The sequence below is a fragment of the Bos grunniens genome, chromosome 6, assembly GCF_055505025.1.
Source record: "Bos grunniens cultivar Pamir isolate PY7600 chromosome 6, Bosgru_T2T1.0, whole genome shotgun sequence".
In the NCBI taxonomy this organism is placed as follows: domain Eukaryota; kingdom Metazoa; phylum Chordata; class Mammalia; order Artiodactyla; family Bovidae; genus Bos; species Bos grunniens.
The window spans coordinates 292843-320547 of record NC_141170.1 but is presented as its reverse complement, the minus strand read 5'-3'; the positions used below and the strand labels follow the sequence as shown (position 1 = coordinate 320547).

Here is a 27705-nt window from a genome sequence, read left to right as displayed (position 1 = left end):
AAGGGAGTGACCACTGGACTGAGCAGGGCGTGGGCCCCTCAGCCGGACGTCACTTTTTTTTGGGTCTCAGAGACCCCGATGGGAGGCTCGGGCGAGCTGACCCCAGGGTGGGGCGACGGGGGCTCCTGCCGCGCAGAGGCCTGGGGACGCGCGGCCACCCGCCCGCCGCCCCCGCGCCCCGCTCGTGACCCTCTGTGCTCGCCCAGGGCCGCCTGGTGCTGCCGTGCGGCCCGCACCCCCTTGGTTGCCTCCCGCAGCAGAGCTGGGGAGAAGTAGGATCTGCTTTCAGGCCGTGTGAACTCCATGTTTACTTGGGAGCACGGGGCACTGGGGGGCTCCAGGCAGCAGCTGGAGGAGAAGGGGGGCATGGCGCTCGTGGCCCCAGGCCCTGCTCTGGGCATCTCAGGAAGTCACGGCCCCTCTTTCTAACACTCCCCACCCTCCAGACAGCCCCACAGACAGACCCCTGTGCTGAGGGCTGTGAAGAGACCAGGAAGAGGAGAGGGCTGGCCCCCCGGTGGGCATGTGTGGGCAGGAGGCCAGGGAGTGGACGGCCGGCAGGAGGTGACTGTGGGCTGGGGGCAGGGAGCGGGCTGGGGGCGTCTGCAGGACAGCGTGTCCCCGGGTGCATTGAGTTGTGGGGGGAGCACCCCGCAGAGTCTGGGGCGGCGGGGCAGAGTGCAACTGTGCTCTGAGCCCAGATCCTGGGCCAGCCCCTCAGGGAGGCGGGCCCTCGGTGTTCCTGGGGTGACTGAAGGCCCTGAAGGTCCCTGGAGCGTGAGGAGCAGCCCCTGCAGGTGGGGAAAGGTACATCTCAGCACCGACTGGACGGGGGGCACCACCTGTCCCAGCGCACCAGGTGGGAGCGGGGACCGAGGAGAGAGCGAGCCGCCCTGGGCCGGGCCAGCACCTCCAGCTTCCCCCGGAGCCCACGTGGCCAGACGGGACCTTGGGGTGGGAGCACTCGGGGTCAGCCATGCCGAACGAGGCGCTCTGGCCCAGCTCCAAGCGGCGCCCGTGATGATCCCGTCCGGTTGGCTTTTGCTTTTCACGTGGTATTACCTTTCAAAGTAACGATGAAATCCAGCAGGAAAATGGCCACACGGCTGGTGCCGGTGCCGGAGACCGAATTATTCATCGTGTTGAATTATTCAGTTTGCATTTGAAGTTTCCGGTGAGCCAGTGTGTCCTTCCCGCGGGGCCTGCAGCCCCCTGGCCAGACCCCTTGCCAGGACCGAAGAAGGACTTCAAGTGATCCTGGCCCCTCCTGGAACAGAGGGGACCAGCAGGGGCCAGGCCTCCCCAGGGGTGTGACAGGAGCCGGAAAAGGGCTTCCAGGAGGTGGGCTGGGGGCGCTGGAGCCAGGGGGCCACCTTTGTCCCTGCCATCTGGAATGGACCGGTGGGGGCTGCAGGGGGCGTCTCAAACCAGCACCGGTGGTCTTGGCCTTCAGCGTAGCCTTACTGTGGGTCAGGGGTTCCGAGTCTTCGGGGTTTCAGGAGCCCACGTAGGCCTGAGCTCAGGGCTTTGCCCCGTCCTGCTGGCAGGCCCCAAAGCTGACGCCTTCGGGGAAGCCTCGCCCCTCCCTGCTCCCTGCGCCCGGCCTGGCCTACCCTTCGCCCACCTGCCCGCTCTGACTGTGGCTGTCAGCCCCTGACGTGCACCAGCTCCCGGGCTCAGCCCTTCTCGCTGTCGTGGACATTCCCACTCTGCTCCAGACTCTCGGGCCGGCTGCAGGCTAGGGGACCGGCCACCGGCGCCAGGTCCTCTTCCGGGCACTCATGGGGCCACGAGTGCCCACCTGGGGTGTGGCCCCAAGGCCAGGCAGAAGCCACGAGCTGCGTCACCTCCTGGTCATGAGGCATTGCCCCCTGCCTGCCCGGAGCTGACCCCCGCCCTCCAGGCCTCCTCGGGCACCAGGCGCCTTGAGCTGGGGCTGTCACCAACCTTGTCTATTCCCCATGGAAGGGTCTGAGTCCCCCTCACCCAACCCAGGGCCCAGACAGATGTGAGAACCAAGTAGGCAGCTGTGAGTGTGCGGTGGGTCTAAGGGAGTAACAACACAGAGGTAGGTGATGACCTCACATGTGACCTCTGAATGGTGACCCCCAAAGGGGGGGCAGAGAAAGAGGCTGAGGGATGGAGGGTCAGGCGGCGAGGTCAGCAGAAGGCCTGTGTCCTCGGTCCCCGACATAGGCCAGGCCTGGGTCACGGGGTCAGTGGGGTCACGGTCTGTGGGCTGGGCATGGGTCCCGATACTCTCTCTCCTGGTGCTCAGCAGGCCCACACCAGCCTGGCTGCCCCTAGGTCAACCGGGTGTCTCCGTGGCTTATAAGCTCTGGGGTCTGCAGTCACGGTGCTGCTGTGGACTCAGCTGTGGGTCATCCCCGGGTCCCCGGCGGCAGGGCCGGAGGGCAGAGGCTCCAGCAGGGAAAGGGGCTTCTCCATGCTGGACACACACGTCTCCCTCCCGCGTCCACACCCAGGGCCTGAGGACACCAGGGGCCAGGCTGCACAGACCCTGAGGGCTAAGGCTGGGCTCACAAGACCCTCAACACCTGGAAACCGGTGACCACCCCCTCCCCAGAGCACCTGTCCCAGACCTGCCGAAGGCGTGAAGGGCGGGGCCCGAGGTGAAACGGACGAGGCCATCTCGTTCCGGTGGTCGGCCAGGGTGGGCAAGCACGAGGGGCTCCCTGCAGGTCCAGTGCGAGCCCTGTGTGTCCCCAGGCTCGCCCTTCCGAGCAGCCCCACTGGCCCCACCTTGCCCAGATCCGGGTGACAGGAGATACCAGCAGGAAGCGTGGACAGTTCTGGGCCGGCTCCTATAGCCCTGGCGTCCAAGGAGGCTGCAGCTTTGTGTGTCCTGGGGCGTGGGCCTCCCCCAGGGCCACCGGGGTGCTCGCTGGGCAGCGTAGCTGCAGAGTGGGGGTGCCCCTGCCCGCTCCCAGAAAGCAGTGCTGGCCTTCTCCACCCTGTCCCCATCCTCACCCCTGCCTGCTGGGGGCCCCTGTCCCGCCACTGATGCCCACACTCAGGCCTGGAGGTGGCCAGCAACCGGTGGACGTTGAGAGCCCAGGCACCAAGCAGATGGAGGAAAACAGGCAGGGCCTCCCGCGTTCAGGCCGTCTGTCCCAGGGGCAGCGAGAGGAGGGCGTGGTGGGGTGGGGGTCTCCAGGATCACCCAGGCCAAGCGAGGCCTGATGACTCAGCTGGCGGGGGGCGGGGTGAAAGTTAATGCAGCAGTCATCAGGGGTGTCTGCCAGCGACCAGCGGAGACCGGGTCCCTGCAGAGCCGCGGGCCACCACCTGACCCCAAGCGACCAGGCGCCGACCTTGCAGCGACCCCGCTCTCCCCGCAGCCTGGCTTCCGCTGCAGAAGCGAGCCCGGAGGCCCGGAGCGGGGGCGCGGCGGCGCAGGCGGGAGCCGAGCGGCCGTTCCGCAGTGACCTTCGCTCGTCCCTGTCCGGTGTGGCCGCCGGCCGAGGGCGCGGGGGTCGCTCCGCCTCTGTCCCGCCAAAGGGAACGGCGTGGCTTTCTTTGCGACCCTGTTACGCAGACAAATAGGTCCGAGTCGGTCTGCGGGCTGCCCTCCGCCAACGGTTGGATGGGTTTTCTGGGGTCTGGGGGCTCCCTTCTCCCGCCCAGGGGCGGGGGTCGAGACCGGAACAGCGCTCGGGGGCACTCGGCCCGGTGGGGACCGCGGTCACCCGCCGCGCTGAGAAGCGCTTTCCGTGCCCCCGTGGAGAGTGGGACGCCGGGCGGGGCCGCGACCCCCAACCTCCCCCGACCCCCCGCCGCGAGCCGCGAGCCCGGACGAGAAAAGGCCTTGCCCACCCGGCTGCGGACCGACCCGCCCGCGCGCCAGGCGCTCCGCATCGGCGGAAGCGGATGAGCGCGCGGGTCGCTGGCTCGCGCTGGGTGAGGGGCGGCCCCCGCCCGGGCCCACGCAGACGGGATCGGCTGGGGGCGGCTGGGGGCAGTGTCTGCGGCTCTGCCCTAAGGGGAGGGCCGGGGTGGTGCGCCGGGCTGAGAGCTCGCTCCCTGGGAAGCCCCCCACCCCGGACCGGCCCAGGGGCAGGGTCTGGGGGGCGCGGCTCCGCTCCTCCCCCCCACCCCCGGGCGCCCGCCCGGCCGCCGCGGCCCCGCCCTCCTCGTCACGCTAGGGCGCGGGCGGGGGGCGGGGAGCGCCTCCATGTGACGCGCCCTCCTCGCCGTGCCCTTCAGCTGTCGCCGCAGTTCCCGGGGCGCCACATGGACCCGGCCGGCCCGAGCGCACTCTGCCGCTGACCTCCCGCCCGCCCGCCCGCGCGCGCCCCGGCCGTGGCCCAGGAAGGTAATCGACCCCCTCCGCGGCCCCGATGCCCCCTCCCCGGCCCCGCTGGGCGCGCACTCGCCCCCGATGCCCTCTCCTCGCCCGCGATGCCCCCTCCCGGGCCCCGCTAGGCGCTGTCCGCCAGAGCGGTGCTGAAGCGGCCCGCGGTCCCGGCCAGCGCCCTCCCTCTTTCTTGCCGCTTCTCCGAGTCTCCTGCCTCTCGCGTACCCTCTTCCCCCGCTTCGTCCTCTATCCCTTTCTTTCTCTCTCCTGGCGCGCTCCCGCCTGAGGGCCGCTTGGCAGAGCCGGGCAACTAGCCCGCCCGCAAAGCCTAGGGGTGCGGCAGTGGGAACCTTGGGGGAGCTCCAGCAGCGCCCTGGCCGCGCTGTGGCCTTGAGACCCCCCTCCCCAGGGAGCCAGGGGAGAAGTTTGGAAGAAGATCTGCTTTGCGGCGAAGGTGCCCCTGTGCGCCAGTGCCTTGCGGGCAGGCAGGGGCATTCCTTCCCCAACCCACACAAACACAGGTCTCCTTCATCTGGGAAAAAAACAATTTAAAGCCATTAAACAGTGGATCTCCAGGGACCTGGGTTTCTCTGCCAGGAGAGACTTCACAGGAGGTGTGGGGGGGCACTTCAGTTACTGATTTTACAAGAAGCCTCTCCCTACTAGACCTGCAGCTGACCTGCACCTGGAGAGGCCCAGCGGTGCATGCAGGGGCGCAGTGGTCACTCCCCGTTTCATTTGTTCCCTGAAGGCTGGATTCCCCGCACCCCGCCCCCGAGTCTCTGGGCCGGTGGCACTGACTGCCGGCCTCTCCCCTGGTGGAACCTGGTCTCCCAAGTTTCATCAGACCCAAGGCGCTCCCCCCAGGTGCCACCCACACTAACCTTTCCTGTCCTTAGATAGATCTCTGCCCCTGTGGGCCAGGGCTCCAGCAAGTAGTCTCTGAGCCAGTCACCTCCAAACGCCCCTGGGGCTGCCCTCGCTTCACCCAGGCCGCCTCCTTTGAGTTGCACCCTCCCCTTCCCTGCAGTAGCAGCCAAAAACCACCTTCACAGACCCCAGGAGCTTGATGAGACCACATCGCAGGGACCCTCCCAGACCCTCCCAGGTGCCTGTCCCATGCTGAGGTCTGGCCCCCAGGTGTGCAGGGACCGTGAATGATGCTGTCTCAGACCCCAGACCCGCATCTCGGGGAAGTTGATTGGGGGTGAGGAACACGTCCTCCCCAGCCCCGTCGGGTGACCTGTGACCACGTCCTCCCCCAGGCAGAGGACTCCTGGCCACACTCGCATGTGAGCTTTGACCCTCCGAGGAGCTGCTGAGGACGCAGAGCCATCGCCATGGAGTTCGTGATGAAACAGGCCCTGGGAGGTAGGGCGAGGGGACCCCGAGCATCCCCTGCAGTCGTCACACAGGGTCGCCCTCAGACCACCGCACAGCCCGCAAGCCCAGCTGCAGGCTTCTCCGGACCAAAGGCAGCACCCCCGAGTCACCGTGGTTGGCTTGGGGCAGCGAAGGGTGCATGCCACGTGCTGTGGTCGGGTGGAGCCCACCCAAGGGGCACTGGGGAAGTCTCACTGGTCAGATCTGGGGGCCCCACGGGGACTTTGCCTCTGGCGAGCAGGGGTGCAGGAGGCCACAGGCTGGCCACAGCAGCCAGAGAAGGGGTAAGGGACAGAGCTGGACCTAGGGCGTCCAGCAAGGGCTTCGAGGTGTTACCAGGGAAGGGCCAGGAGCACGCACAGGGGGCCAGGGCCAGCTGGGCACAGGGGGTCAGGGTCGCCTGTGCACAGGGGGCCAGGGCTGGCTGGGCACAGGGGTCAGGGTCAGCTTGGCATAGGGAATCAGGGCCGGCTGGGCACAGGGGGTCAGGGTCAGCTAGGCTTAGAGAGTCAGGGCCGGCTGGGCACAGGGGGTCAGGGCCGGCTTGGCATAGGGAGTCAGGGCTGGCTGGGCACAGGGGCCAGGTCTGGCTGGGCACGGGGGTGAGGGTCAGCTTGGCATAGGGAGTCAGGGCTGGATGGGCACAGGGGGTCAGGGTCAGCTGGGCATAGGGAGTCAGGGCCGGCTGGGCATAGGGGGTCAGGGTCAGCTGGGCATAGGGAGTCAGGGCTGGCTGAGCAAAGGGGTTCAGGGCCAGCTTGGCATAGGGAGTCAGGGCTGGCTGGGCACAGGGAGTCGGGGCCAGCTTGGCATAGGGAGTCAGGGCTGGCTGGGCACAGGGGTCAGGGCCGGCTTGGCACAAGGATAAGGGAAAAGGCCCTGAATAGCTCATGTGCACCCCCAGCCGCAGTGCACTCTCGTGTGTGTGTTGGGGGAGGGAGCCCCCGCTGACTGTTTTGAAAGGAGCCCTGTGCCTTGGCTCAAGGCTGTCACCACAGCCAGGAGAGGCAGGTGGCACTGCACAGTGAGCTGAGCCCCTGGCCCAGGAGGGGGGCAGGGCCGTGCACTTCGGTCCACACTGGCACGGATGCGTCCTGACAGAGTGGTCTGGGCAGCCTGGCCCCTGGGGCCGGCCTGTGCACCTGGCTCCCCCGGTGAGTGCCAGCCGTGGGAGCCCTGGTGACAGGCGCCACCCGACTCTGTGGTCCGAGGTGCCTTCCTGTGCGTCAGCCCCACCTCGGGCCACACGTGGCCTCCGTGGGCCCCACCCTGACCCGATGCCTTTCACAGCCGGGTGTGGGTCATGTGCTGCAGGGCAAGCCCACCTCTCGGCAGGGGTGACAGGCCGCTTTTCACCAGAGGCGGGGTGCCACGGGGCTTGGCACTAGGAGCTAGGGGCAGGATGGAGGCCCTAGGGCCCCCGTGCCCAGGACCGGGGCCCCATGGTGGGCCGCATCTCCTCCAGACTCAAGTTAAGAGGAAAGCTGTCTGGGTGTGGCCCGGGGCCACATTTCCAGGCTCTGCGGTCAGGGATGGGCTGCAGGTTGAGTCTAATTATAACGATTACGTCACGGGACGTGATCCGGGCACAGGCGGCTCCCGGCTCCCCCCAGCCAGCCCCTGGCTGCTACAGATAATTAATTAGGCAGCTAATTCAGGCCCTGAGGTGGGCTTGGAAGGAAACCGAAATATTTGATTGGCTGTCTACATGGCTGAAATTAGCTGGGTAATTGCCAGCCTGGATTGTCTTTGTTCCGTGGCTGCCCAAAGTTCCTCCTGTCGCAGTGACAGGGCGGGCTCATCCCCGATGAGGGGCTGGGGAGCTGGGGGCGCCCCAGCCTGGCGTTATCCCGCACCCAGCCCATTTGCGCCCCAGGGCTGCTCCGGGAGAGACCTGGTCTTCTGTTCCCGTGTCTTCCCTCCCCTGGCGGGCAGCGTTCTGTTCTCTCAGGGTGAGTGTGGGTGAAAGGCAGACAGGCAGGAAAGACAAAGGAAGTGCCCCGGCCGAGGCGGAGCCACGGGAAGCAGGGCTGGGGGCAGACGGATGAGGCCCCGAGGGCAGGTGCTGGAGGGCAGGGTTGGAGCGAGGGGGTCAGAGGCCAGAGCGGAAGATGGGGTGGCTGAGACTGAGCCTGGGAGACTCGAGGAGCCAGGGCAGGAAGTGCAAGTGCAGGCCAGGCAGACAGAGGGACAGACAGAGCCAGACAGGGAGAGACAGACAGAGGGACAGACAGGGAGAGAAGACAGAGGGACAGACAGAGGGACAGGGAGAGACAGACAGGGAGACAGACAGGCGTGGATGGACAGGCAGACAGATAGGCAGAGAGGCCGCAGACACAGGGATAATTAGAAACAGATTGAGAAATTGAGTCGGGGCCCAAAGCAGAGACCCGTGCACACCATGTGCACACACGCACCCTCGGAGAAGGGCTCGCAGCCTGGAGGGAGCCCTAGGCGGGCCTTGCTCGCAGCGCTGCGGACAAGACCCCGCGCAGCCTAATTAAGCCAGGCCGTCTGCCTGGCCGTGCCTCAGCCAAGGTCTTTGTTGGGCAGAGGTTTCCGGGTAACTGTCTGGCAGGGCCAGCAGCCGCGGGACTCAGGAGTCTAGGGTCGGACAGACAGGCAGACAGATGGGGCGCCCCCAGCGCCCTGGACACGCGGCTGCACCTGCCAAGCCTTGTCCACTCTGGGGCTCTTGGGAGGAACCAGCCCGGGACCTGCTGGGCTGCAGACAGGTGCACGCCTTCCACACTTCTGCCCCCTGTCCTGCCCACCTGTCTGCCCCACCAGCCTGCCCCACCTGTCCTGCCCCACCTGTCTGCCCACCTGTCTGCCCCCACCAGCCTGCCCCACCTGTCCTGCCAACCTGTCCTGCCCCACCTGTCCTGCCCCACCTGTCTGCCCCCCTGTCTGACCCCACCAGCCTGCCCCACCTGTCCTGCCCACCTGTCCTGTCCCCACCCCTCTGGCCCCCGATGCATGCCCCACCCTCCAGCCCCCTTGAGCACTGTGTTTAGGGGAGAACTGACGTGTCTGGGGTGCACGCACCTCTCACTCCCTCAGTTGTCTGGTCTCGACCCCACCGGCAGCCTCTGCCCTGTCCATCCTGCTCTCCTGCACATCCTGGGCACCTCCGTGAGGTAGGGCAGGGCCCGCTCAGGGAGGGCCAGTTCACGCTCGGCAGGCCCTGAAACCCCAGGCAAGCCCAGCCCCCCCTGCCATGACTCTGTGGATGCCCGCCCTGTGCCCGGCGTGGGCCTCTGTGGATGCCTGCCCACCCTGTGCCTGCCCTGTGCCCGTCCCGTAGCTCTGTGGATGCCTGCCCTGTGCCTGGTGTGGGCCTCTGTGGATGTCCACCCTGTGCCTGCCCTGTGCCCAGCATTGGCCTCTCTGGATGCCTGCCCTCCCTGTGCCCGCCCTATGCCCGTCCTGTAGCTCTGTGGATGCCCGCCCCGTGCCTGGTGTAGCCTCTGGCTCTGAGCCGTGGTCCTGCAGGCTTGCTGAGGGCGCTCCTCCACTGGCCTGCCTGGCGGACTCCAAGCCCACCTGTCTGGGAGCCACAGTCATCTGGGAGCTGGGCGTGGGCCTGGGAGCCCCAGCTACAGGGTAGAGGGCATGGGGGTGTCCATGAGGAGCTGTCATGTCGAGTGGGGACGGGGCTGCCCTGGGCAGGCGGGCGGCAAGGGGAAGCCCACTGGGCTGCAGGGGGAGCGTGGAGGCCACCCACAAGCCCTCCCGCCCCGCCGGTCCCAGCAGGGCCCGTGGCCCCGAACCATGGCTCCGTGCAGCTTCCGGGTTCCGGGTGTTTCTCTGATGGCAGGAGGGCAGCTGCGGGCCACGGAGGAAGGGACGGGGGCTCCGGGCTCCCCCTGAGGTGGCAGGGTCTGCCCAGTCACTCCCGGGCCCTGGAGTGGACCCTGGAGGCCCCGGCTCAGGCCCCACCCCGTCTCCCTGCAGCCTGCGTGAGACCCTGCGGGCCGGGAGCCTCTGCTCTTAGGGCTGGGACGCTCCATGGGCTGACGGAGCACCAGGGGCCCTTCAGACCCAGAAAATGTGATCCCCGGCACTCGATTCTGTTGGTGTCGTCCTGAGGCCAGGGGCCCGGGGCTGCAGGGGGCACGTGGGACTGGCTGGGGACCACGCTCTTGGGGCCCAATAGTCGAGGAAGGTGCGAGCTGTTGGCAAACTCGTTCTCACCAGGAGAACATCCGGGAGGCCTAGACGAGCGTTGGGCCCTCCCGAGATCCCTCAAGACGCCTCCAGATTTAAGTGAGCCAACGCTCCTTCCCCGAGAGAACACTGACGCGGGGTCCCGTGGTGGCTGGGAGCCCGGCTGCGTCTGCCCGGGCCGGGGACTCCGGGTCCTCAAGGGTGTAACTTGAAGAAGCTGATTTCCCCCAGGGCCAGGCGGTGGTGAGTGCCCCGGAGCCCCACACACGTGTCGGAGGAGAGGCGGGCACCATCGGGTTGGTGTGACCGCTGCAGGCGCTCTTTGCTCTATGTCGGGAGCACACAGCTGTTTTGCCCCAAGTGGCCCTGCCCTGTCCTGCTTGCTGTGGCGTGGTCTGGGTCTGGAACGTGTTAGGTCCTCAGAGCAGTGCGGGGCAGGGGAGGGTTTCATTGAGGAGGGGTGTGCAAAGGGGGCTCCAAGGAGGAGCAGACAGCCTGGATGCTGCACGTGCAAAGGCCCAGGGGCTTGGGGGCTGGCACAGGCTTGGAAGGCAGCCCAGAGCCCAAGGCTGAGGGGTCTTCCTCCCCGAGATCAGGCCTGCCCTGGCCACGTCCTGGGGCTTGGGCGGTGCGGATGGTGTCCTGCGGTGAGTCGGCCCTGGGCCCGTCCTACAGGCAGGGAGTCTGGGCTGAGAGGCCGTCCTCTCTCGAGGGGCAGGAGAGCAGAGGGCCTGTGCCCCATGCGTGGAAGGGGTGAGGGAATGGACAGACGCTGTCCTGAGGCCTGCACGTCTGTGTGTGTGTGGGTGGCAGGGGCAACGCGTCACCGAGACCTCCGCGGAGGGAGGGACGCGGGGAGGGAACCCCTGGGCAGAGCCGGGGCCCGGGGCCACCACGGCTTGAGGGTGTGGACTGGGCACTGCCGGCCGGGGCACCTCGGGGGTCTTGTAGGGCCCAGGCCCCAGATGTGTAGGGGCCACGGGTTCCAGGTCCAGGAGAAGGGGGCAGCCCATCTCGGGGCTCACAGGAGGCAGAGCCCCCTCTGTGGGCTGGGCGCCCTGGGCAGGGAGCCCCTCAGCCAGCACTCCTCCAGGTCCTCGCCTTGCAGCAGCCGGACCCCACGCCACGCTGCTCCCGGCTCCACACCAAGGATGAGGCCAGACATCCCCCTCCTGTCCAGACCCAGGGCCTGAGGGCAGGGCTGCTCCCACGGGCTCCCCTGCTGCCTCCGTCTGTTTGGGGGTTCACTCTATCAGGGGCCTCCCGCATGCCAGGGGCTGCTCTGCTGGGACGCTGGCCGGGGCCGGCCAGGTCCCGTGGCCTCTAGGAGGATGAGCGTCACAGGCTGAGCTGGACTGCAGGAGACAGAACAGACTGGGCTGGGGGAACTCTAGAATTCTGCCTTGGGGAGGATACTTTTGGCTCAAATTACAGAGGACCAGACAGCGTGGCTTGAATCGAAGTTTGTTCCCTCACATGATGAGGCGTCAGGAAGCGGCTCGGCTGCTCAGCAGAGCCGTCAGGGACTGGCGCTGGCTTTCACTGAGCTCTGTCCTTCTAGTAGAGTGGTCAGCTCGCTTCTCGCAGTCACAGAGTGGCTGCTGCTGCTCCAGGGTCCCATGCACGGTAAGGAGAAGAAGAAGCAGGCACCTTTTTTGCTTGGCAAGGACGTCTGTGAAATCTTGTGGAGGTTTCCACTGTGAAGGTGAGGGCCAAGGAAGCCCATCACCCTCCAAACAAGGCAGCTCACACCAGCCTGGGAACACTTGATTTCCAGGAGCAGGGCCCCCAGACCACAAGCTCCCAGAGTGTGGAGGCGCCTCCTCCCCTTGAGAGCTGGGTTCCTTCTCTGTAGGCAGGCAACAAATACTAGATGATAAAGTACCAGTTTTCATTCAGAGTGGGCTCCCAGATGCCACGTTGGACGGAAGAAGCGCTGTCTCACCTCACGGGGCTCAGCAGAGACACCTCTTACCCTCATCTCTTAGAGGCTAAAGGGCACTTCAGAGATGCTGTCTTTCCTCCCGAAGCCCTGGACAGCCCTTCCCTCAGGAGAGGCGCTCCTGTTGGTGAAGCCGACACTCAGTCAGAGATGCTTTGGCCCCAACCGGGGAATAAGCCGCATACAGTGCACTTCAGCCATCAGGTCGTTTATTTTTTGTCTCGTGGGTCAGCGAGCGGCTCCACGTGGGATTAAGGCGCTTGTGTGGACGGCTCCGCGTGACGGGCTCTCGTGACCTGTGCTGACGGCCAGCCTGCAGGGCTGGGTCTGCCTCTCTGTGCGTTTTCACCTCTCACAGAGCAGGGACTTGGCAAAACCCTGAGTCAGCATCACGTCTCCGTAGAGCCCACTGCGGGCAAGTCTCAGAGTCCTTGGCCTCCCGAACCCAAGCTGGGGTCAGCAGAGGTTGGGGAGGGGGCTCCTGGAAGCTCCGAGCGGTCCCTGTGGGGCTGCGGCCCCATGTTGGGGGAAGCCGGTCCTCTGAGACCCCTGCCACTGGCTGCTGCGAGTCCTGTCCCGTCTGGGGGCGGCTGGGGCCTCTCCAGCCCCTCCTCCGGGCCCACCTGTCCTCGCGCTCTGCACAAGCCCATTTTCCAGCATCGCCTCACTTTTCTCCTGTTCTGACGGGGGTTGGGGGGGTGGCAGCTCCTCTCAGCCCTGCAGCGGTCAGGCGGACCCTCCAGCTGCTCTTGGGGGCACAGCCTGGCGGGGCTCGGGGAGCCCCCATCTCACCCTGTAGATCCCTTCGGTCCCATGGACTAGTCCACAAGCTGTGGTGTCTGGGCGGGGTGGACGTCTTCCCTGGGGGCCAGTGGAAGGCTGAGCATGCTGGGCTGAGTGCTGGAATCTGGGTGCTGGTGCAGACTGAGCTCGGGAGGTCGAGGACTCCTGGGGCCAGGTGGCTGGTGGCACAGCCTGGGAGCGTCTGCTGGTGTGATGACTGCCCCTAGCATCCCTGGGGACACTGGGGCCGCGTCCCAGGGGAAACGCCAGGCCTGCCTGCTGAGCTCTGCTTCCTGAGCTGGGAGCAGGGCAGGCACCCTGGCCACTGCAGCCTCAGGCCTCTGCCTGTCCTCTGGCCCCCGCTGCCCAGGATGGGTGGGAAGGCCGTGGTCAAGGGGCCTTTGGGGAGAGGAGGTGCTGGGGCTGCGGCAGGAGGAGCAGGGAGAACGGGGACCCCCAACATGGGCGAAGGGCTCTGTCCTTGGGCCCTCGAGGGTCCCTGGGCTGCAGGACCCCGCTGCACATTGCACCCTTGAGAAGGCGGCCTCTGCAGTGGGGTGCCGACCCCGCTCCCAGCAGCAGCGGCTCACCAGCCCCACGTCCCTCCAGCTTTGTCAGGCTGTGCGGAGGGTTGGAAGGAGCCTCTGCTCTGCCTCAGGACAGGAGGTGCGGGCTGAGGCGGGCTGGGGCGGGCAGGCCCCTCCCCTGGCCCTGCTGCCCCCGCTGCAGACGGGCCCTGGAGAGCATGGGGGTCTGGGGGCCGGCTGTCTGTCCTGGGCTGGGCTCTGCCCACAGATGGCCTCATCTCGCCTCTGTCTCGGGGCATCCTCTCCTGAAACCAAGGCCAGACGCTCTGCCTGGCACCTGGCACCGCAGGCAGGGACAGCAGTGGCCCGTGGCCCCTCCCCAATGGGTGCGGAGCGCCTGCCCGGTGCCTCCAGCCAGCTGATGAAGGAGGCAAGGCCACGGAAGCAGGGGAGTGCTGATCTCTGCAGAAGATGAAGGCAGGGCAGGCCAGGCCTGACTCAGCTGGTTAAGACTGGGCACAGGGACCTCCCAAGTGACCCTCCATGCAGCCAGACCTTGGCCAGGCCCTCGGCCAGCTTCAGGAGAGGCCCCTGGCCCAGGGCAGAGCACGGCTCTCAGCAGGGTGACGGGGCCCAGGCTTTGAGTCTTCCCTCCTGAGGGCGTGGGCGCCCCGGCTGGGCCGTGACCTCAGGCGGGTGGTCTCTGCCTGCAGCAGGGCACTGACGAGGACGGGGTGGGCCGCCTCTCCCGCCTCTGGGTCATCCCGGCAGGGCCAGTGGGTGTGTGGGATGCTGGGCCCCGGGCCATGGACAGCAGACTGAGGCCTGAGGCAGGAGTGGCTGCTTCCCCGCACGCAGGGCTGGAGGTGCCCACCGGGGACTACAGGCCAAGCCCCTCCACTGGGCGGCGGGTGGCGTCTGTGAGGGGCTTCACTGTGTATCTGGTTTTGTAAGAATGTTCACCGTTTAACATGTCTCATCATAGTTAAGGTCTGATCTGACCTTGTCCTCACTAACCTGTTCGCATGCTTTCTTGCTATGTCACTTATTTAATCTAAACGCATGGACTAGATTTTCTTTTTAAAAACCTTCTGCAGTGGTTTGGAACCTATGTGCCCTTTGGAAACACCATTCAGGCTCTAGTTGTTGCCGTCAGGAGCAAAGCCATGTGTCTCCAGGTCTGGCCAAGCAAGTTCTGTCTGGCCCCCACACACACTAACCCTTGGGTCTGTGGTTTTGATCCGGAAGATTAGTATTACAGTCGATGTTTTCTTAATATATAAAAAAAATTTTTTTGATCTTCAATTTGCTAAGAGGTATTTGTCCATATTTATTTTTTAACATGAAAGTGGACATTTTTCCTAGCTTGAAAATTATAAATGTTCGTTATAGGGCACTGAAGTAATACCGAAAAGCATAAAGAAGTGATACAGAAAACTGATACCACATCGCCTTCCAACTCATCCATTAGAACCACTCATTACTTCCTTGAAATAATAGTATTTGAAAGTATTTTTTCAAGGAGAAATAAATTCCTTCAGATCCAGTTCTAATTTTAAAACACTCTGCACAGCTCTTTATGCTGTCAGTTTATTAGAATTAGTTTGGGGATCGGCTGGCTGTTCCAAACCTGGGGGAGAAGAGTGAGCCTTCCCTGGCAACTGTGGTTTGAAACAGCTTTGGCCAGAAAACCCCGGGACAGGGTCATTTCTTGACATCAGCCCTTGAGCCGTGCAGGTTCAGGGGAGTCTCCATCTGCCGTGTAGACAGATGGAGGTGAAACTCGTCCTGTGCGTGATGTAGACTTGCCTCCAGTTTCAGGAACAGTTTGTAAATTGTTGCCCTCCGTCCTCCGGGCAGAAGCGGGAGCCAAAAGCGCCCGTGGGCATGTTGGCTCTCAGACGGGACAGACCTCCTGCCCCTCCCGACACGTCCCCTCGGCGCACCGCGCCCCGCAGAGTGCCCCGTGACGCCCTCTCCTCCAGAGCCCGTGGGCTGCCGAGGTACCGCGTCTCGCCTTCCGTGTGTCTGATACTCTGTTCTGTCGTGAAATCGTCCCACGTTCCAGCAGCAGCCCCTGCCCAGCAGTGTTTGTGCGCCGGCTCAGCCGTGTCCGAGTCTCTGCAACCCCATGGACTGTGGCCCGCCAGGCTCCTCTGTGCATGGCATTGTCAAGGCAAGAATGCTGGAGTGGGCATTTCCAACTCCAGGGTACCTTCCCCACCCAGGGACTGAGCGCGCGTGTTCTCTGTCTTCTGCACTGGCACGCGGTTCTTTACCCCGAGTCACTGCTCATGTGTTAAAGGTCCCAGACAGCTGGCCACTGCTTTCCTTTCCTCTGGAGCCACTGCCCCAGGACACAGCACCTCCCACCCCGTTGGCACCGTGCCCTGTGCCCAGGCCTCTCCCCGCCCCCTCCTGCTGGGCCCTGGGGAACCTCCCGACAGCGGGCGCCCAGGCAGGCCGGTCTCCATTCTGCCTTCATGCAGCACTGCCAGGTGGGCTGGGTACAAAGCTGTGGATTTTAAAGAACTTCCTCCTTGGGTTCTGCAGCTTTATGTCTGTTGCAGGTTCTGAAGCTGCTGTTGACCTCACACTGCCCTCACTCCGGTCGCTTTTCCGTGACCCATGCGCTTTTCTCTCTGGAGGCTCTCACGGTTTCCTTTTTGACCTGGCACTGTGAAATTTCTCGCTCTCGGGACCTTGCTTTGGGTCATCGTTGACCCCACCCCACCGTGGGTGCCCTGAGCAGGGCTCCTCTGCCTCCTCGCTGACCCCTCACCGCCCCCCACCTGCACTTCTGTTCCATTGCCCCCAGTTTGATGTCTCAGTTACCTTGCTGTCTCTGCTCCCCACTGTTTGCCCTCGTGGAATTACAGCTTTGCGTTTTGCTCCCATTTTAGTGGGGTTGTGGAAGTGGCGTAGACAAGCACGGGTATTCGATCCAGCCTGTTCAACCACAACTCGGTTCCGTCAATTGTTAGGACACCCGGGATTAGACCACCTGGATGGGATGTGAAACACGGGGTACCTGGAGGGAGTGTGCTGGGAAGACCGGCGCAGGCAGACCTCAGAGGCACGTGGGGCCAGTTCCAGACCGCCGCAGTACAGGCAGTGTCGCAATAAACTGTCGTGTGCATTTCCTGGGCTCCCAGTGCACACAGAAGGCATGTTCACGCTACGATATAGTCTATTAAGTGTGCAGCAGTGTTTTCTCTAAAAAAGACAGTGTTTATATCTGGGTTAAAACCTGCATGGTAGAAAATCATCGCGGCCTCCAGGGACTCAGTCTGTTTGCTGGTGGAGGGGCTGAGACGTGAGAATCACCAGATGTGGTGGGAGGCGGGAAGGCGGTGGACGCCGCCGGGAACACGGCGCTGACAGGCTGCTCAGTGCAGGGTCGCCCCAGGCTGTCAGTTTGAGGGTCACAGGGCCACGAGGCGCGGCGGCGTGAGGACAGGCAGCGTCGCGGGGTCCCGCACGAGCGCCGCGGGTGTGCGGCCCTGACGCTGGGATGGCTGGTGCCGTATCCCTGACATTTGAACCTGTAGGTTGTAAGCTTTCAGAGACGCGGACGCGCGCGTGGCTGCAGCCTGCCCGCCGCGGCCTGCTGCTGACGGCCCTGCAGCGGGATCCCACCGCCTCCATCAGCAGCTCTTCTCGCCGTTCACGTGACGCCAGCCCCTGTGTGGCGGCTGCCGGCCTGCACTACCGTCCTTTTCAAGGTGCTGCACTGTAAGATTAACAATGTTTTCTGTATTGTATGTGTTTGTGTGACTAGTGTTATAAACCTATCACTATTTGGTACTATTGGAGAAGGAAATGGCAACCCACTCCAGTGTTCTTGCCTGGAGGATCCCATGGACAGAGGAGCCTGGGGGCTACAGTCCGTGGGGTCGCAAAGTGTCGGACACGACTTAGCAACTAAACGACGACAGTGCGGTACTACACACCGATTGTGTTAGTTGGGTACCTAGGCTGACTTTGTAGACTTGTGAACGTGCCCTGGGAACAGAGCTCATTCGTGTGTAGGGGGCGTGTATGAATCCACCACCACTGACTTAACCAGGGCCATCTCACACCCGGGCTCTCCGATCTTACAAACAGCGCTGCAGGCCGCCCCCGCACTGTAGGTTAGGGATGTAATCCCGTCCCCCAGTATCCCATGCGCTGGACACAGACGGACGGTCTCTATCTGATGAAGTAAGTGTGTGTTCTAGTGTCAGAAACAGACAAACGGAACCCAGTAAACAGACTAAGCGTGGGGCCGCGAGAGGAGCCGCGCGGAGGGAGACCGCACGGGGCTCTGTCTTCCAGGCTGCTGGGGCGCTGCTGAGGCGGCCGCGCGGAGGCTGCAGAGCTGGCCTTCAGGAAACCACGCAGTCCCTGTTGTCACGAACGCAGCACGAAGGGTGTGCAGGGCTGATCTGTCAAGTCTCCAGACTGCCCTCTATGCAGACCCGGCAAGTCTGCGCCCCAGCCGGGCATGCTTCCCGGCATGGGTGGTTCCACGGCTAAAGTTGATCTCACTTTTAATTACATTTTGAAGTCATAGTGTGATTTAACGTTTTTTGTTCACTCAGCCACACCGTTTGTGACTTACTCACTTTAGGTGTACTTTCTGTTACCACCCGCTCCGCTCCGATGCTCTGCGCGCCCTCCCTGCCCCGGTCTCTGTGGCCGTCCCGCCGGGCTGCGGAGCGGCTCCCTCCTCCTGGGTGCTGCTTTCCAGGTCTTCGCCGGCCTGGGGGCTTCTCACAGATGCCACACATCGTGAGCCCACTCACCCTGGTGCTGCTGCACGGTTCTGTTTCCCTAAATACACTCATTTCATTCAGTCTGTGGTCACGTTATTTAGATACAGCTTGACTCTTTCCTGTCTTGTCTGAACTTTGTTTGGTGGGATCAGAGCAAGGTTTAGTCTGAGGATAATTTCCCCACAACCAGAGCCGAGGTCGTCCACTTCTTACTCTGATGGAGGCCCCGTGATTGGTAGTTTTTTCTGCTCTTGCTCTTGGGGACATTTTCATAAAAGGTGCAGATGTTAGCTTTGGTAGAAAATCAAGACCCAGCTTTATCACCCCTGTAAGAAATGCACCTGAAATATAAAGACACAAATAAGGGAACATTAAAAAGGAGGAACGAGACCAGTCACGTTAATATTAATCCAAAGAAGCCTGGAGGGGCCACATCAACGTTAGATGGAGTAGATTTCAGAGCACAGATTTTGACCAAGGGGAAGATGGCTCTTTGTGAGAAGGAACCAGTTAATCACGCGGACACAACAGTCCCGACCACTTCTAATGAGTCCTGACCATTTCTACTCATACAAAGTTTCAAGACATATGAGCAAAAACAGGTGGAGCTTAAAGGAGAAACAGACGACCCACAGATTCTGGTGGTAACATCAGAAGGACCTACAGACTGGAGCAAAATGCCAAGCGACGCGGCCGACTGACGGTGCAGACACTCAGGGTGGTTCTCACTCTCAGGCTGTTTACCGAAGTAGACCTTATTCTCGGCCACGGAAGCAGCCTCAGTAAACGTGAGAGTCCAGTCCGCAGTGACTGGAGTGAGTTCTCTGTCCACAATGGGATGAAACAAAAAACACATAACAGAAAGAGATCTGGAAAACCTGCCCAAGTATTTGGAGACTGAGCAACACGCTCTAAACAGCCCATGAGGCCAAGAAGGGATCAGCGAGGAAATCAGAAAGCTCTGTGGACTGAATGCAAGTGGAAAAAAAGATAAAAATTGTGGAATTCAGCAAAGTTGTGTTTAGAGGGAAATACATCACCAAACACCTCAGCAGAAATGAAGAAAGGTTTCAAACGATTAACTTCAACTTCTGGCAGCTGGAACTGAGGGAAAGGCATGAAACCCAAAGTAAGCAGACGTGAAGGGAAGTCGCTCAGTCGCGTCCGGCTCTCTGCGACCCCATGGACTGTAGCCTACCACGCTCCTCCGTCCGTGAGATTTTCCAGCCAGGAACACTGGAGTGGGTGGCCATTTACTTCTCCAGAGGACCTTCCCAACCTAGGGATCAAACCTGGGTCTCCCACATTGTAGGCAGATACTTTACGGTCTGAGCCACCAGGGAAGTCATAATCACCTCTACTGCAAGCAGAAGAAAGGAAATAAAAAAGCTGAGAATGGACATTACAGAAATGAGGGCTGGGGATGAAAAAAGTTAGTTAAGAAGATCAATAAAATCAGACTTGTATCCAGAATATATAAAGAACAGCTACCATAAGGTGATCAACAGCCCAATTAAGAAATGGGCAAGGTTCCCTGGTGGCTCAATTGGTAAGAATCTGCCTGCCAGTGCAGGGGACACGGGTTTGACCCCTGATTCACGAAGATCCACGTGCGGCAGAGCAGCAGAGTCCCTGCCCTACGACTCCTGAGCCTGTGCCCTGAGCACGTGCTCAACAAGAGTGCGCGCCGCAACTGGAGCGCAGCCCAAGCTTGTCACGACTCCAGAGGAGACTGCGTAGCAACAAAGACCCTGCGTGCCATAACTGTACGTAAATAAATCCAGTTACTTAAAGAAGAAAGAGATGAGCCAAAGCCCGAGGTGGCGGACCATAGCCCTCAGCTCCAGGGCCAGCCAGGTCAGCAAGGGGACAGTCTCATCGAGAGCATGGCCGGGCTGGGGAGGGAGGGAATGAGAAGGTGCTCCACTCTCTGGGCCCCTGCTGCCCGAACCCAGCACCCAGCATAATCAAGAGAAGGGCATCAGGCAAATCCTGAGAGATACACAGACTTCCTCAAAAGCCCTCCTCCAAGCTGAGCAGGTTGTCAAGAAAAGGAAAGCTTGAGAAATGGTCACAGCCCCGTCGTGGATCACAGCGTCATCCTGGTGAAGGGGCTTGCATAAGTCAGTGAAGCCATCAGCCATGCTGTGCAGGGCCACCCAAGACAGACGGTCGTAGCGAAGAGCTCTGATGAAACGTGGTCCGCTGCAGGAGGATGGCAAACCACTCCAGTGTTCTTGCCTGGAGAACCCCATGAACAGTATGAAAAGGCAAACACCCCCAGGTCAGAAAGTGTCCAATAAGCTACTGCGGAAGAGAGGAGGGAAATTACTAACAGCTCAAAAAGAATGGAGAGGCCAAAGCAGAAACGGCACTCGACGTGGATGTGTCTGCTGGTGGAAGTAAAGTTCAGTGCTGTAAAGAGCGATATTGCATCAGTTCAGTTCAGTTCAGTCATTCAGTCATGTCCGACTCTTTATAACCCATGGACTATAGCACCCCAGGCTTCCCCGTCCATCACCAACTCCCAGAGCTTGTTCAAAGTCATGTCCGTAGGACTGGAGCAGGGACCTAGATTCTTGAAAAAACAAAACAAAACAAAACAAAGTCATGTCCATCGAGTCAGTGATGCCATCCAGCCATCTCATCCTCTGTCGTCCCCTTCTCCTCCTGCCCTCAATCTTTTCCAGCATCGGGGTCTTTTCTAATGAGTCAACTCTTCGCACCAGGTGGCCAAAATATTGGAGCTTCAGCTTCAGCATCAGTCCTTCCAATGAATATTCAGGACTGATCTCCTTTAGGATGGACTGGTTGGATCTCCTTGCAGTCCAAGGGACTCTCAAGTCTCCTCCAACACCACAGTTGAAAAGCATCAATTCTTCGGCACTCAGCTTTCTTTATAGTACAACTCTCACATCCATACATGACTAACAGAAAAACCATAGCTTTGACTAGAGGGACCTTTGTCAGCAAACTAATGTCTCTGTTTTTTAATATGCTGTCTAGGTTTGTCATAGTTTTACTTCCAAGGAGTAAATGTCTTTTAATTTCATGGCTGCAGTCACCATCTGCAATGATTTTGGAGCTGAAAAAAATGAAGTCTCTCACTATTTCCATTGTTTCCCCAACTATTTGCCATGAAGTGATGGGACTGAATGCCATGATCTTAGTTTTCTGAATGTTGAGTTTGAAGCCAACTTTTCCACTCTCTTTCACTTTCATCAAGAGTCTCTTTAGTTCTTTGCTTTCTGCCATAAGGGTGGTGTCCATCTGTGTAACTGAGGTTACTGATATTTCTCCTGGCAACCTTGATTCCAGCTTGTGCTTCATCCAGCCCAGCATTTCACATTATATGTACCCTGCATATAAGTTAAATAAGCAGGGTGACAATATACAGCCTTGACGTACTTTCCCGATTTGGAACCAGTCGGTTGTTCCATGGCCAGTTCTAACTGTTGCTTCTTGACCTGCATACAGATTTCTCAGGAGGCAGGTCAGGTGGTCTGGTATTCCCAACTCTTGAAGAATTTTCCACATTTTGTTTTGATCCACACAGTCAAAGGCTTTGGCATAATCAATAAAGCAGAAATGTTTTTCTGGAACTCTCTTGCTTTTTCTGTGGTCCAGCGGATGTTGGCAATTTGATCTCTGGTTCCTCTGCTTTTTTTAAATCCAGCTTGAACATCTGGAAGTTCACGGTTCATGTCCTGTTGAAGCCTGGCTTGGAGAATTTTGAGCATTACTTTGCTAGTGTGTGAGATGAGTGCGATTGTGTGGTAGTTTGAGCATTCTTTGGCACTGCCTTTCTTTGGGATTGGAATGAAAAATTACCTTTTCATTGCTGCTTTTTCCAAATTTGCTGGCATATGGAGTGTAGCACTTTCACAGCATCATCTTTCAGGATTTGACATAGCTCAACTGGAATTCCATCACCTCCACTAGCTTTGTTTGTAGTGATGCTTCCTAAGGCCCACTTCACATTCCAGGATGTCTGGCTCTAGGTCAGTGATCACACCATCGTGATTATCTGGGTCGTGAAGATCTTTTTTGTACAGTTCTTCTGTGTATTCTTGCCACCTCTTCTTAATATCTTCTGCTTCTGTTAGGTCCATACCGTTTCTGTCCTTTATTGTGCCCTTCTTTGCACGAAATGTTCCTTTGGCATCTCTATTTTCCTGAAGAGATCTCTAGTCTTTCCCATTCTATTGTTTTCCTCTTTTTCTTTGCATTGATCACTGAGGAAGGCTTTCTTATCTCTTCTTGCTATTCTGTGGAACTCTGCATTCAGATGGAACTATCTTTCCTTTTCTCCTTTGCCTTTAGCTTCTCTGCTTTTCTCAGCTATTTTTAAGGCCTCCTTAAGTGAAGTTGCTCAGTCGTGTCCAACTCTCTGCAACCGCGTGGACTGTAGCCTACCAGGCTCCTCCATCCATGGGATTCTCCAGGCAAGAATACTGGAGTGGGTTGCCATTTCCTTCTCCAGGGGATCTTCCTGACCCAGGGATCAAAGCCAGGTCTCCTGCATTGGAGGCAGATGCTTTAGCCTCTGAGCCACCAGGGAAGCACCAAGGCCTCCTTAGACAACCATTTTGTTTTTTTGCATTTGTTTTTCTTGAGGATGGTCTTGATCCCTGCCTCCTGTACAATGTCATGAACCTCCATCCATAGTTCTTCAGGCACTCTGTCTATCAGATCTAATCTCTTGAATCTATTTGTCACTTCCATGTATAATTGTAAGGGATTTGATTTAGGTCATACCTGAATGGTCTTTTTGCCTCTTCATACTGTTCATGGAGTTCTCAAGGCAAGAATACTAAAGTGGTTTGCCATTCCCTTCTTCAGTGGACCACATTTGTCAGAACTCTCCACCGTGACCCGTCTGTCTTGGGTGGCCCTACACGGCATGGCTCAGTTTCACTGAGTTAGACGAGGCTCTGGTCCATGTGATCAGTTTGGTTAGTTTTCTGTGACTGTGGTTTTCATTCTGTCTACCCTCTGATGGATAAGGATAAGAGGCTTATGGAAGCTTCCTGGTGGAAGAGACTGACTGAGGGGGAAACTGGGGCTTGTTCTGACGGGCGGGGCTGTGCTCAGTAAATCTTTAGTCCAGGTGTGTGTGTGTGCATGTTCAGCCGCTCAGTCGTGTCCAGCTCTTTGTGACCCCGTGGACTGTAGCCAGCCAGGCTCACCTCCTCTGTCCATGGGATTCTCCGGGCAAGAATACTGGAGTGGGTAGCCATTCCCTTCTCCAGGGGATCTTCCTGATCCAAGGATTGAACCTGTGTCTCTTGCACTGCAGGTGGATTCTTTACCATATGAGCCACCAGGAAAGCCATGTTAGGTCCATGAATCAAGATAAATTGGACGTGGTCAGGCAGGAGATGGCAAGAGTAAACACTGACATTTTAGAAATCAGTGAACTAAAATGGATGGGAATAGGCAAATTCAGTTCAGATGACCATTATATTAATACCTACTCCCATGAGCAAGAATCCCTTAGAAGAAATGGAGTAGCCTTCATAGTCAACAAGAGTCTGAAATGCAGTACCTGGGTGCAGCCTCAAAAATGACAGAATGATCTCAGTTTGTTTCCAAGGCAAACCATTCAACATCACAGTAATCCAAGGCTATGCCCCCACCATGGATGCTGAAGAAGCTGAAGTTGAATGGTTCTATGAAGACCTACAGATTTCTCCCAGTGGACAGAGGAGCCTGGCAGGCTATAGTCCATGGGGTCTCAAAGAGTGACATGACTGATGGGACTCAGCATGCATGCACGAAGACCTACAACTCCTTCTAAATTAACACTGAAAAAGAGATGTCTTTTTCATCCTACGGGGTTGGAATGCAAAAGTAGGAAGTCAAGAGATGCCTGGAATTATAGGCAAGCTTGACCTGGGAGTATAAAATGAAGCAGGTCAAAGGCTAACAGAGCTTTGTCAAGAGAATATGCTGGTGATAGCAAATACCATTTTCTAACAACCCAAGAGATGACTCTACGCATGGACATTACCAGATGGTCAATACCGAAATCAGAATGATATGTTCTTCACAGCTGAAGATGGAGAAGTTTATACAGTCAACAAAAACAAGACCTGGAGCTGACTGTGGCTCAGATCATGAGCTCCTCATTGAAAAATTCAGGCTTAAGGTCAGTTTTCATTCCAATCCCAAAGAAATGCAATGCCAAAGAATGTTCAAACCACCTTAAATTGAAGAAAACAGGGGAAACCACTGGGCCATTCATGTATGACCTAAGTCAAACTCCGCACGATTCCACAGTGAAGGTGAGAAATAGATTCAAGGCTTAGATCTGACAGCCTGAAGGACTATGGACAGAAGTGTGTGACACGGCACAGGGGACAGCGGCCAGAACCATCCCAAGGAGAGAGAATGAAAGCAGGCGGAGTGGCTGTCTGAGGAGGCCTTATAAACAGCTGAGAAATGGAAAGATGAAAGGCAAAGGAGGGAAGGCAAGATACACTCATCTGAAAACAGAATTCCAGGGAATAGCAAGAAGAGATAAGAAGGCCTTCTTGAATCAACAATGGAAAGAAATAAAGGAATAAAATAGAATGGGAAAGACTAGAGAGCTTTTCGAGAAAATTGAAGATATCAAGGAAACATTCCATGCAAGGATGGTCACAATAAAGGACAGAAACAGTAAAGACCGAATGGACGCAGAAGAGATTGAGAAGAGGTGGTAAGAAATGTACGAGAAAGGTCTTAATCACGGGATGACCATGATGGTGTGGCCACTCGCTGAGAGCCAGACATCCTGGAGTGTGAAGTCAAGTGGGCCTGCAGAAACATTACCACAAACACAGCTAGTGGAGGTGATGGAATTCCAGCTGAGCTGTTTCAAATCCTGAAAGATGATGCTGTGAAAGTGCTGCACTCAACATGCCAGCAAATTTGGAACACTCAGCAGTGGCCACAGGATTGGAAAAGTTCAGTTTTCATTCCGATCCCAAAGAAAGGCAATGCCAAAGAATGTTCAAACTACCGAACAATTGTGCTTATTCCCCATGCTAGCAAAGTAATTCTCAAAATCCTTCAGGTTAGGCTTCAGCAGTATGTGAACTGAGAAATTCCAGATGTTCAAGCTGGATTGAGAAAAAGCAGAGGAACCAGATGTCAAATTGCCAACATTCATTGGATCATGGAGAAAGCAAAGGAATTCCCGAAAAACACCTGTTTCTGCTTCATTGACTGTGCTAAAGTCTTTGACTGTGTGGATCACAACAAACTGTGGAAAATTCTTAAAGAGATGAAATAGCAGACTACCTTACCTGTCTCTTGAGAAACCTGCATGCACGTCAAGAAGCACAGTTAGAACTGGTTGGAACAATGGACTGGTTCAAAATTGGGAAAGGAGTATGTCAAGGCTGTATATTGTTACCCTGCTTATTTAACTTCTATGCAGAGTACATCATACAAATTGCCAGGCTAGAGGAATCACAAGCTGGAGTCAAGATTTCTGGGAGAAACATCAACAACCTCAGATATGCAGATACACACCCTAATGGTAGAAAGCGAAGAACTAAAGAGCCTCTTGATGAGGGTTAAAGAGGAGAGAGAAAAAGCTGTCTTAAAATTAAACATTCAAAACACTAAGATCATGGCATCCAGTCCCATCCAGAGTCATGGCAAATAGATGGGGAAACAATGGAAACAGTGAGAGACTTTATTTTCTTGGGCTCCAGAATCACTGCAGATGATGACTGCAGCCATGAAATGAAAAGACTCTTGCTCCTTTTGAAGAAAAGCTATGACAAACAGCGTATTAAAAAGCAGAGACATTACTTTGCCCACAAAGGTCCATCTAGTCAAAGCTATGGTTTTTCCAGTAGTTATGTATGGATATGAGAGTTGGACTATAAAGAAAGCTGAGCACCAAAGAATTGATGCTTTTAAACTGTGGTGCTGGAGAAGACGCGAGAGACCCTTGGACAGCAGGGAGATCCAATCAGTCCATCCTAAAGGAGATCAGTCCTGAATATTCATTGGAAGGACTGATGCTGAAGCTGAAGCTCCAATACTTTGGCCACCTGATGGGAAGAACTGACTCATTAGAAAAGACCCTGATGCTGGGAAAGATTGAAGGCAGGAGGAGAAGGGGACGACAGGGGATGAGATGGTTGGATGGCATCACTGATGCAATGGACATGCGTTTGCGCACACTCTGGGAGATGCTGGAGGACAGGGGAGCCTGGCGTGCTGTAGTACACAGGGTCCCAGAGTTGGACACGACTCAGCAACGGAACAACACCACAGCCTAGAGGCGTCTAAGGAGACATGACGACTGTTGTGTATGGTCCCCGACAGGACCCTGGCCCAGAAAGTGGGCCTCAGGTGGGCATCTCAGAATTCAGTCAATAATGTTTATCGATTGTGGCAGGTGGGCCAGTCTAACGGCATGCGTTAACAGTGAAGGAAGCCCTGTCTCCTGTTGGGGGCACATGGGAACTCCGTGTGCTGCCTTCATGATTTTCAGTAAGTCTAAGTTGGTTCCAAAATGGAAAGTTTATTTTTGAAGGTATGCAAGCGGTTTCAATAGAGATTCCACCAAATAAGGTACAAGCGCGTGAGAAGGTGCTCACGTCTGTGGTCAGGAGGGAAATGCAGGGGCCGTGTCACGGCCCCTGGGGATGGTTGGAACCACAGGGACAGGTGGGAGCCGTGTTGGTGGGCACACAGAGAAGTGGGAGCCCTCGGACACACTGGTGGGCCTGTAACGTGATACAACTGCTTTGGAAAACAGTTTGCAGTTCCTGAAAAGTAGAACTCCATTTGCCATACAACTCTGTCCACTCCTGGGTGTCCACTCACGAGACATGGGAGGGCGGGCGCCCACAGAGACTCATCCTTGTGGCTTTAGCCACAAAGACCAAATGGAGGCAACCCCGTGTCTGTCGCCTGATGACGGGACATGCCCTCGTTCAGCCCCGAAGGGCGAGGAAGGGCGGACAGTCAGCAAAGCATCCCCTTGGTGGCCCGCCCCTGCCCACGGTCGCCGCCTGTCCTGCAGCTGCCTCTCTGTGGGCTCTGGGGGACACGTGGAGATGCGCAGGCAGAGAAAGGAGTCAGTCGTCTGCTCATCTGTGGGTGGTGTGGTGAGAGGACTTACGTGGGGCCACCAGGAAACTGAGGGGGTGGACGTGTGTTGTATCCTGACTGTGTGATGTGTTCGTGGATGTGTCTGTCCGATTTCGTGGTTTGGAGCATGCTCACTGCACTTCCATTAAGCTGTTCTAAAACCGGCTGTGTCACCGAGGCTGGCTGCCATTGGGATGGTATTCGTGTGGACCGAGGCACCTGAGCTCCTGACCGGGCTCCAGGCAGGCCCGAGGAGCTGGCAGTGACGGGCACAGCGAGAGCTTCAGTCTCATGTCCTCGCAGCTGCAGGGAGGAGGCCCTTCAGCCCAGGAGGGTTGGTGTCAGGACCCCAGGTCTGGGGTGGGGGAGCCTGGGGACAGCCCAAGATCCCTGCTGCTCTGTTAGTGCAGGGGTCCGGACAGCATCCGCACATATCTACACTGATCAGACCACCTTTTATTCCCCAAGATGAACCCTTCCTGCAGAATTCTGTGAGAAGGGCCAAACTTGCCTCCTGTCTCTCAGCTGTTCGCGTGGGAGCCCGGCCCTACTCAGCCGACTTTTTTTGGCGTCGTTCTCGTGCTGATTTCACAAAAATAACTGGGAGGATTTCCCTCTTTTTTTTTTTTCCCTTCCAAGAACAGTCCAAATATCGTCAGAATGATCTGCTTCTTGACTGAAAGAATCCATTTGTGATTTTGACACTTCTTGAAGAAACTACTTCAT

The 27705-nt window shown here is 58.4% G+C and overlaps 1 protein-coding gene across 1 annotated transcript in view; it reads left to right on the top strand.

Moving 5' to 3' along the window:
- Positions 1 to 4171: 4171 nt before the first annotated feature.
- Positions 4172 to 27705, top strand: part of CPLX1 (complexin 1) — a 41118-nt gene continuing 17584 nt past the window's right edge. The window contains exons 1-2 of the mRNA XM_086404399.1: positions 4172 to 4336; positions 5584 to 5689. Coding sequence (XP_086260525.1) covers positions 5659 to 5689 — 31 coding nt within the window. The 5' untranslated portion in view covers positions 4172 to 4336; positions 5584 to 5658. The remainder of the gene's footprint in view (positions 4337 to 5583; positions 5690 to 27705) is intronic.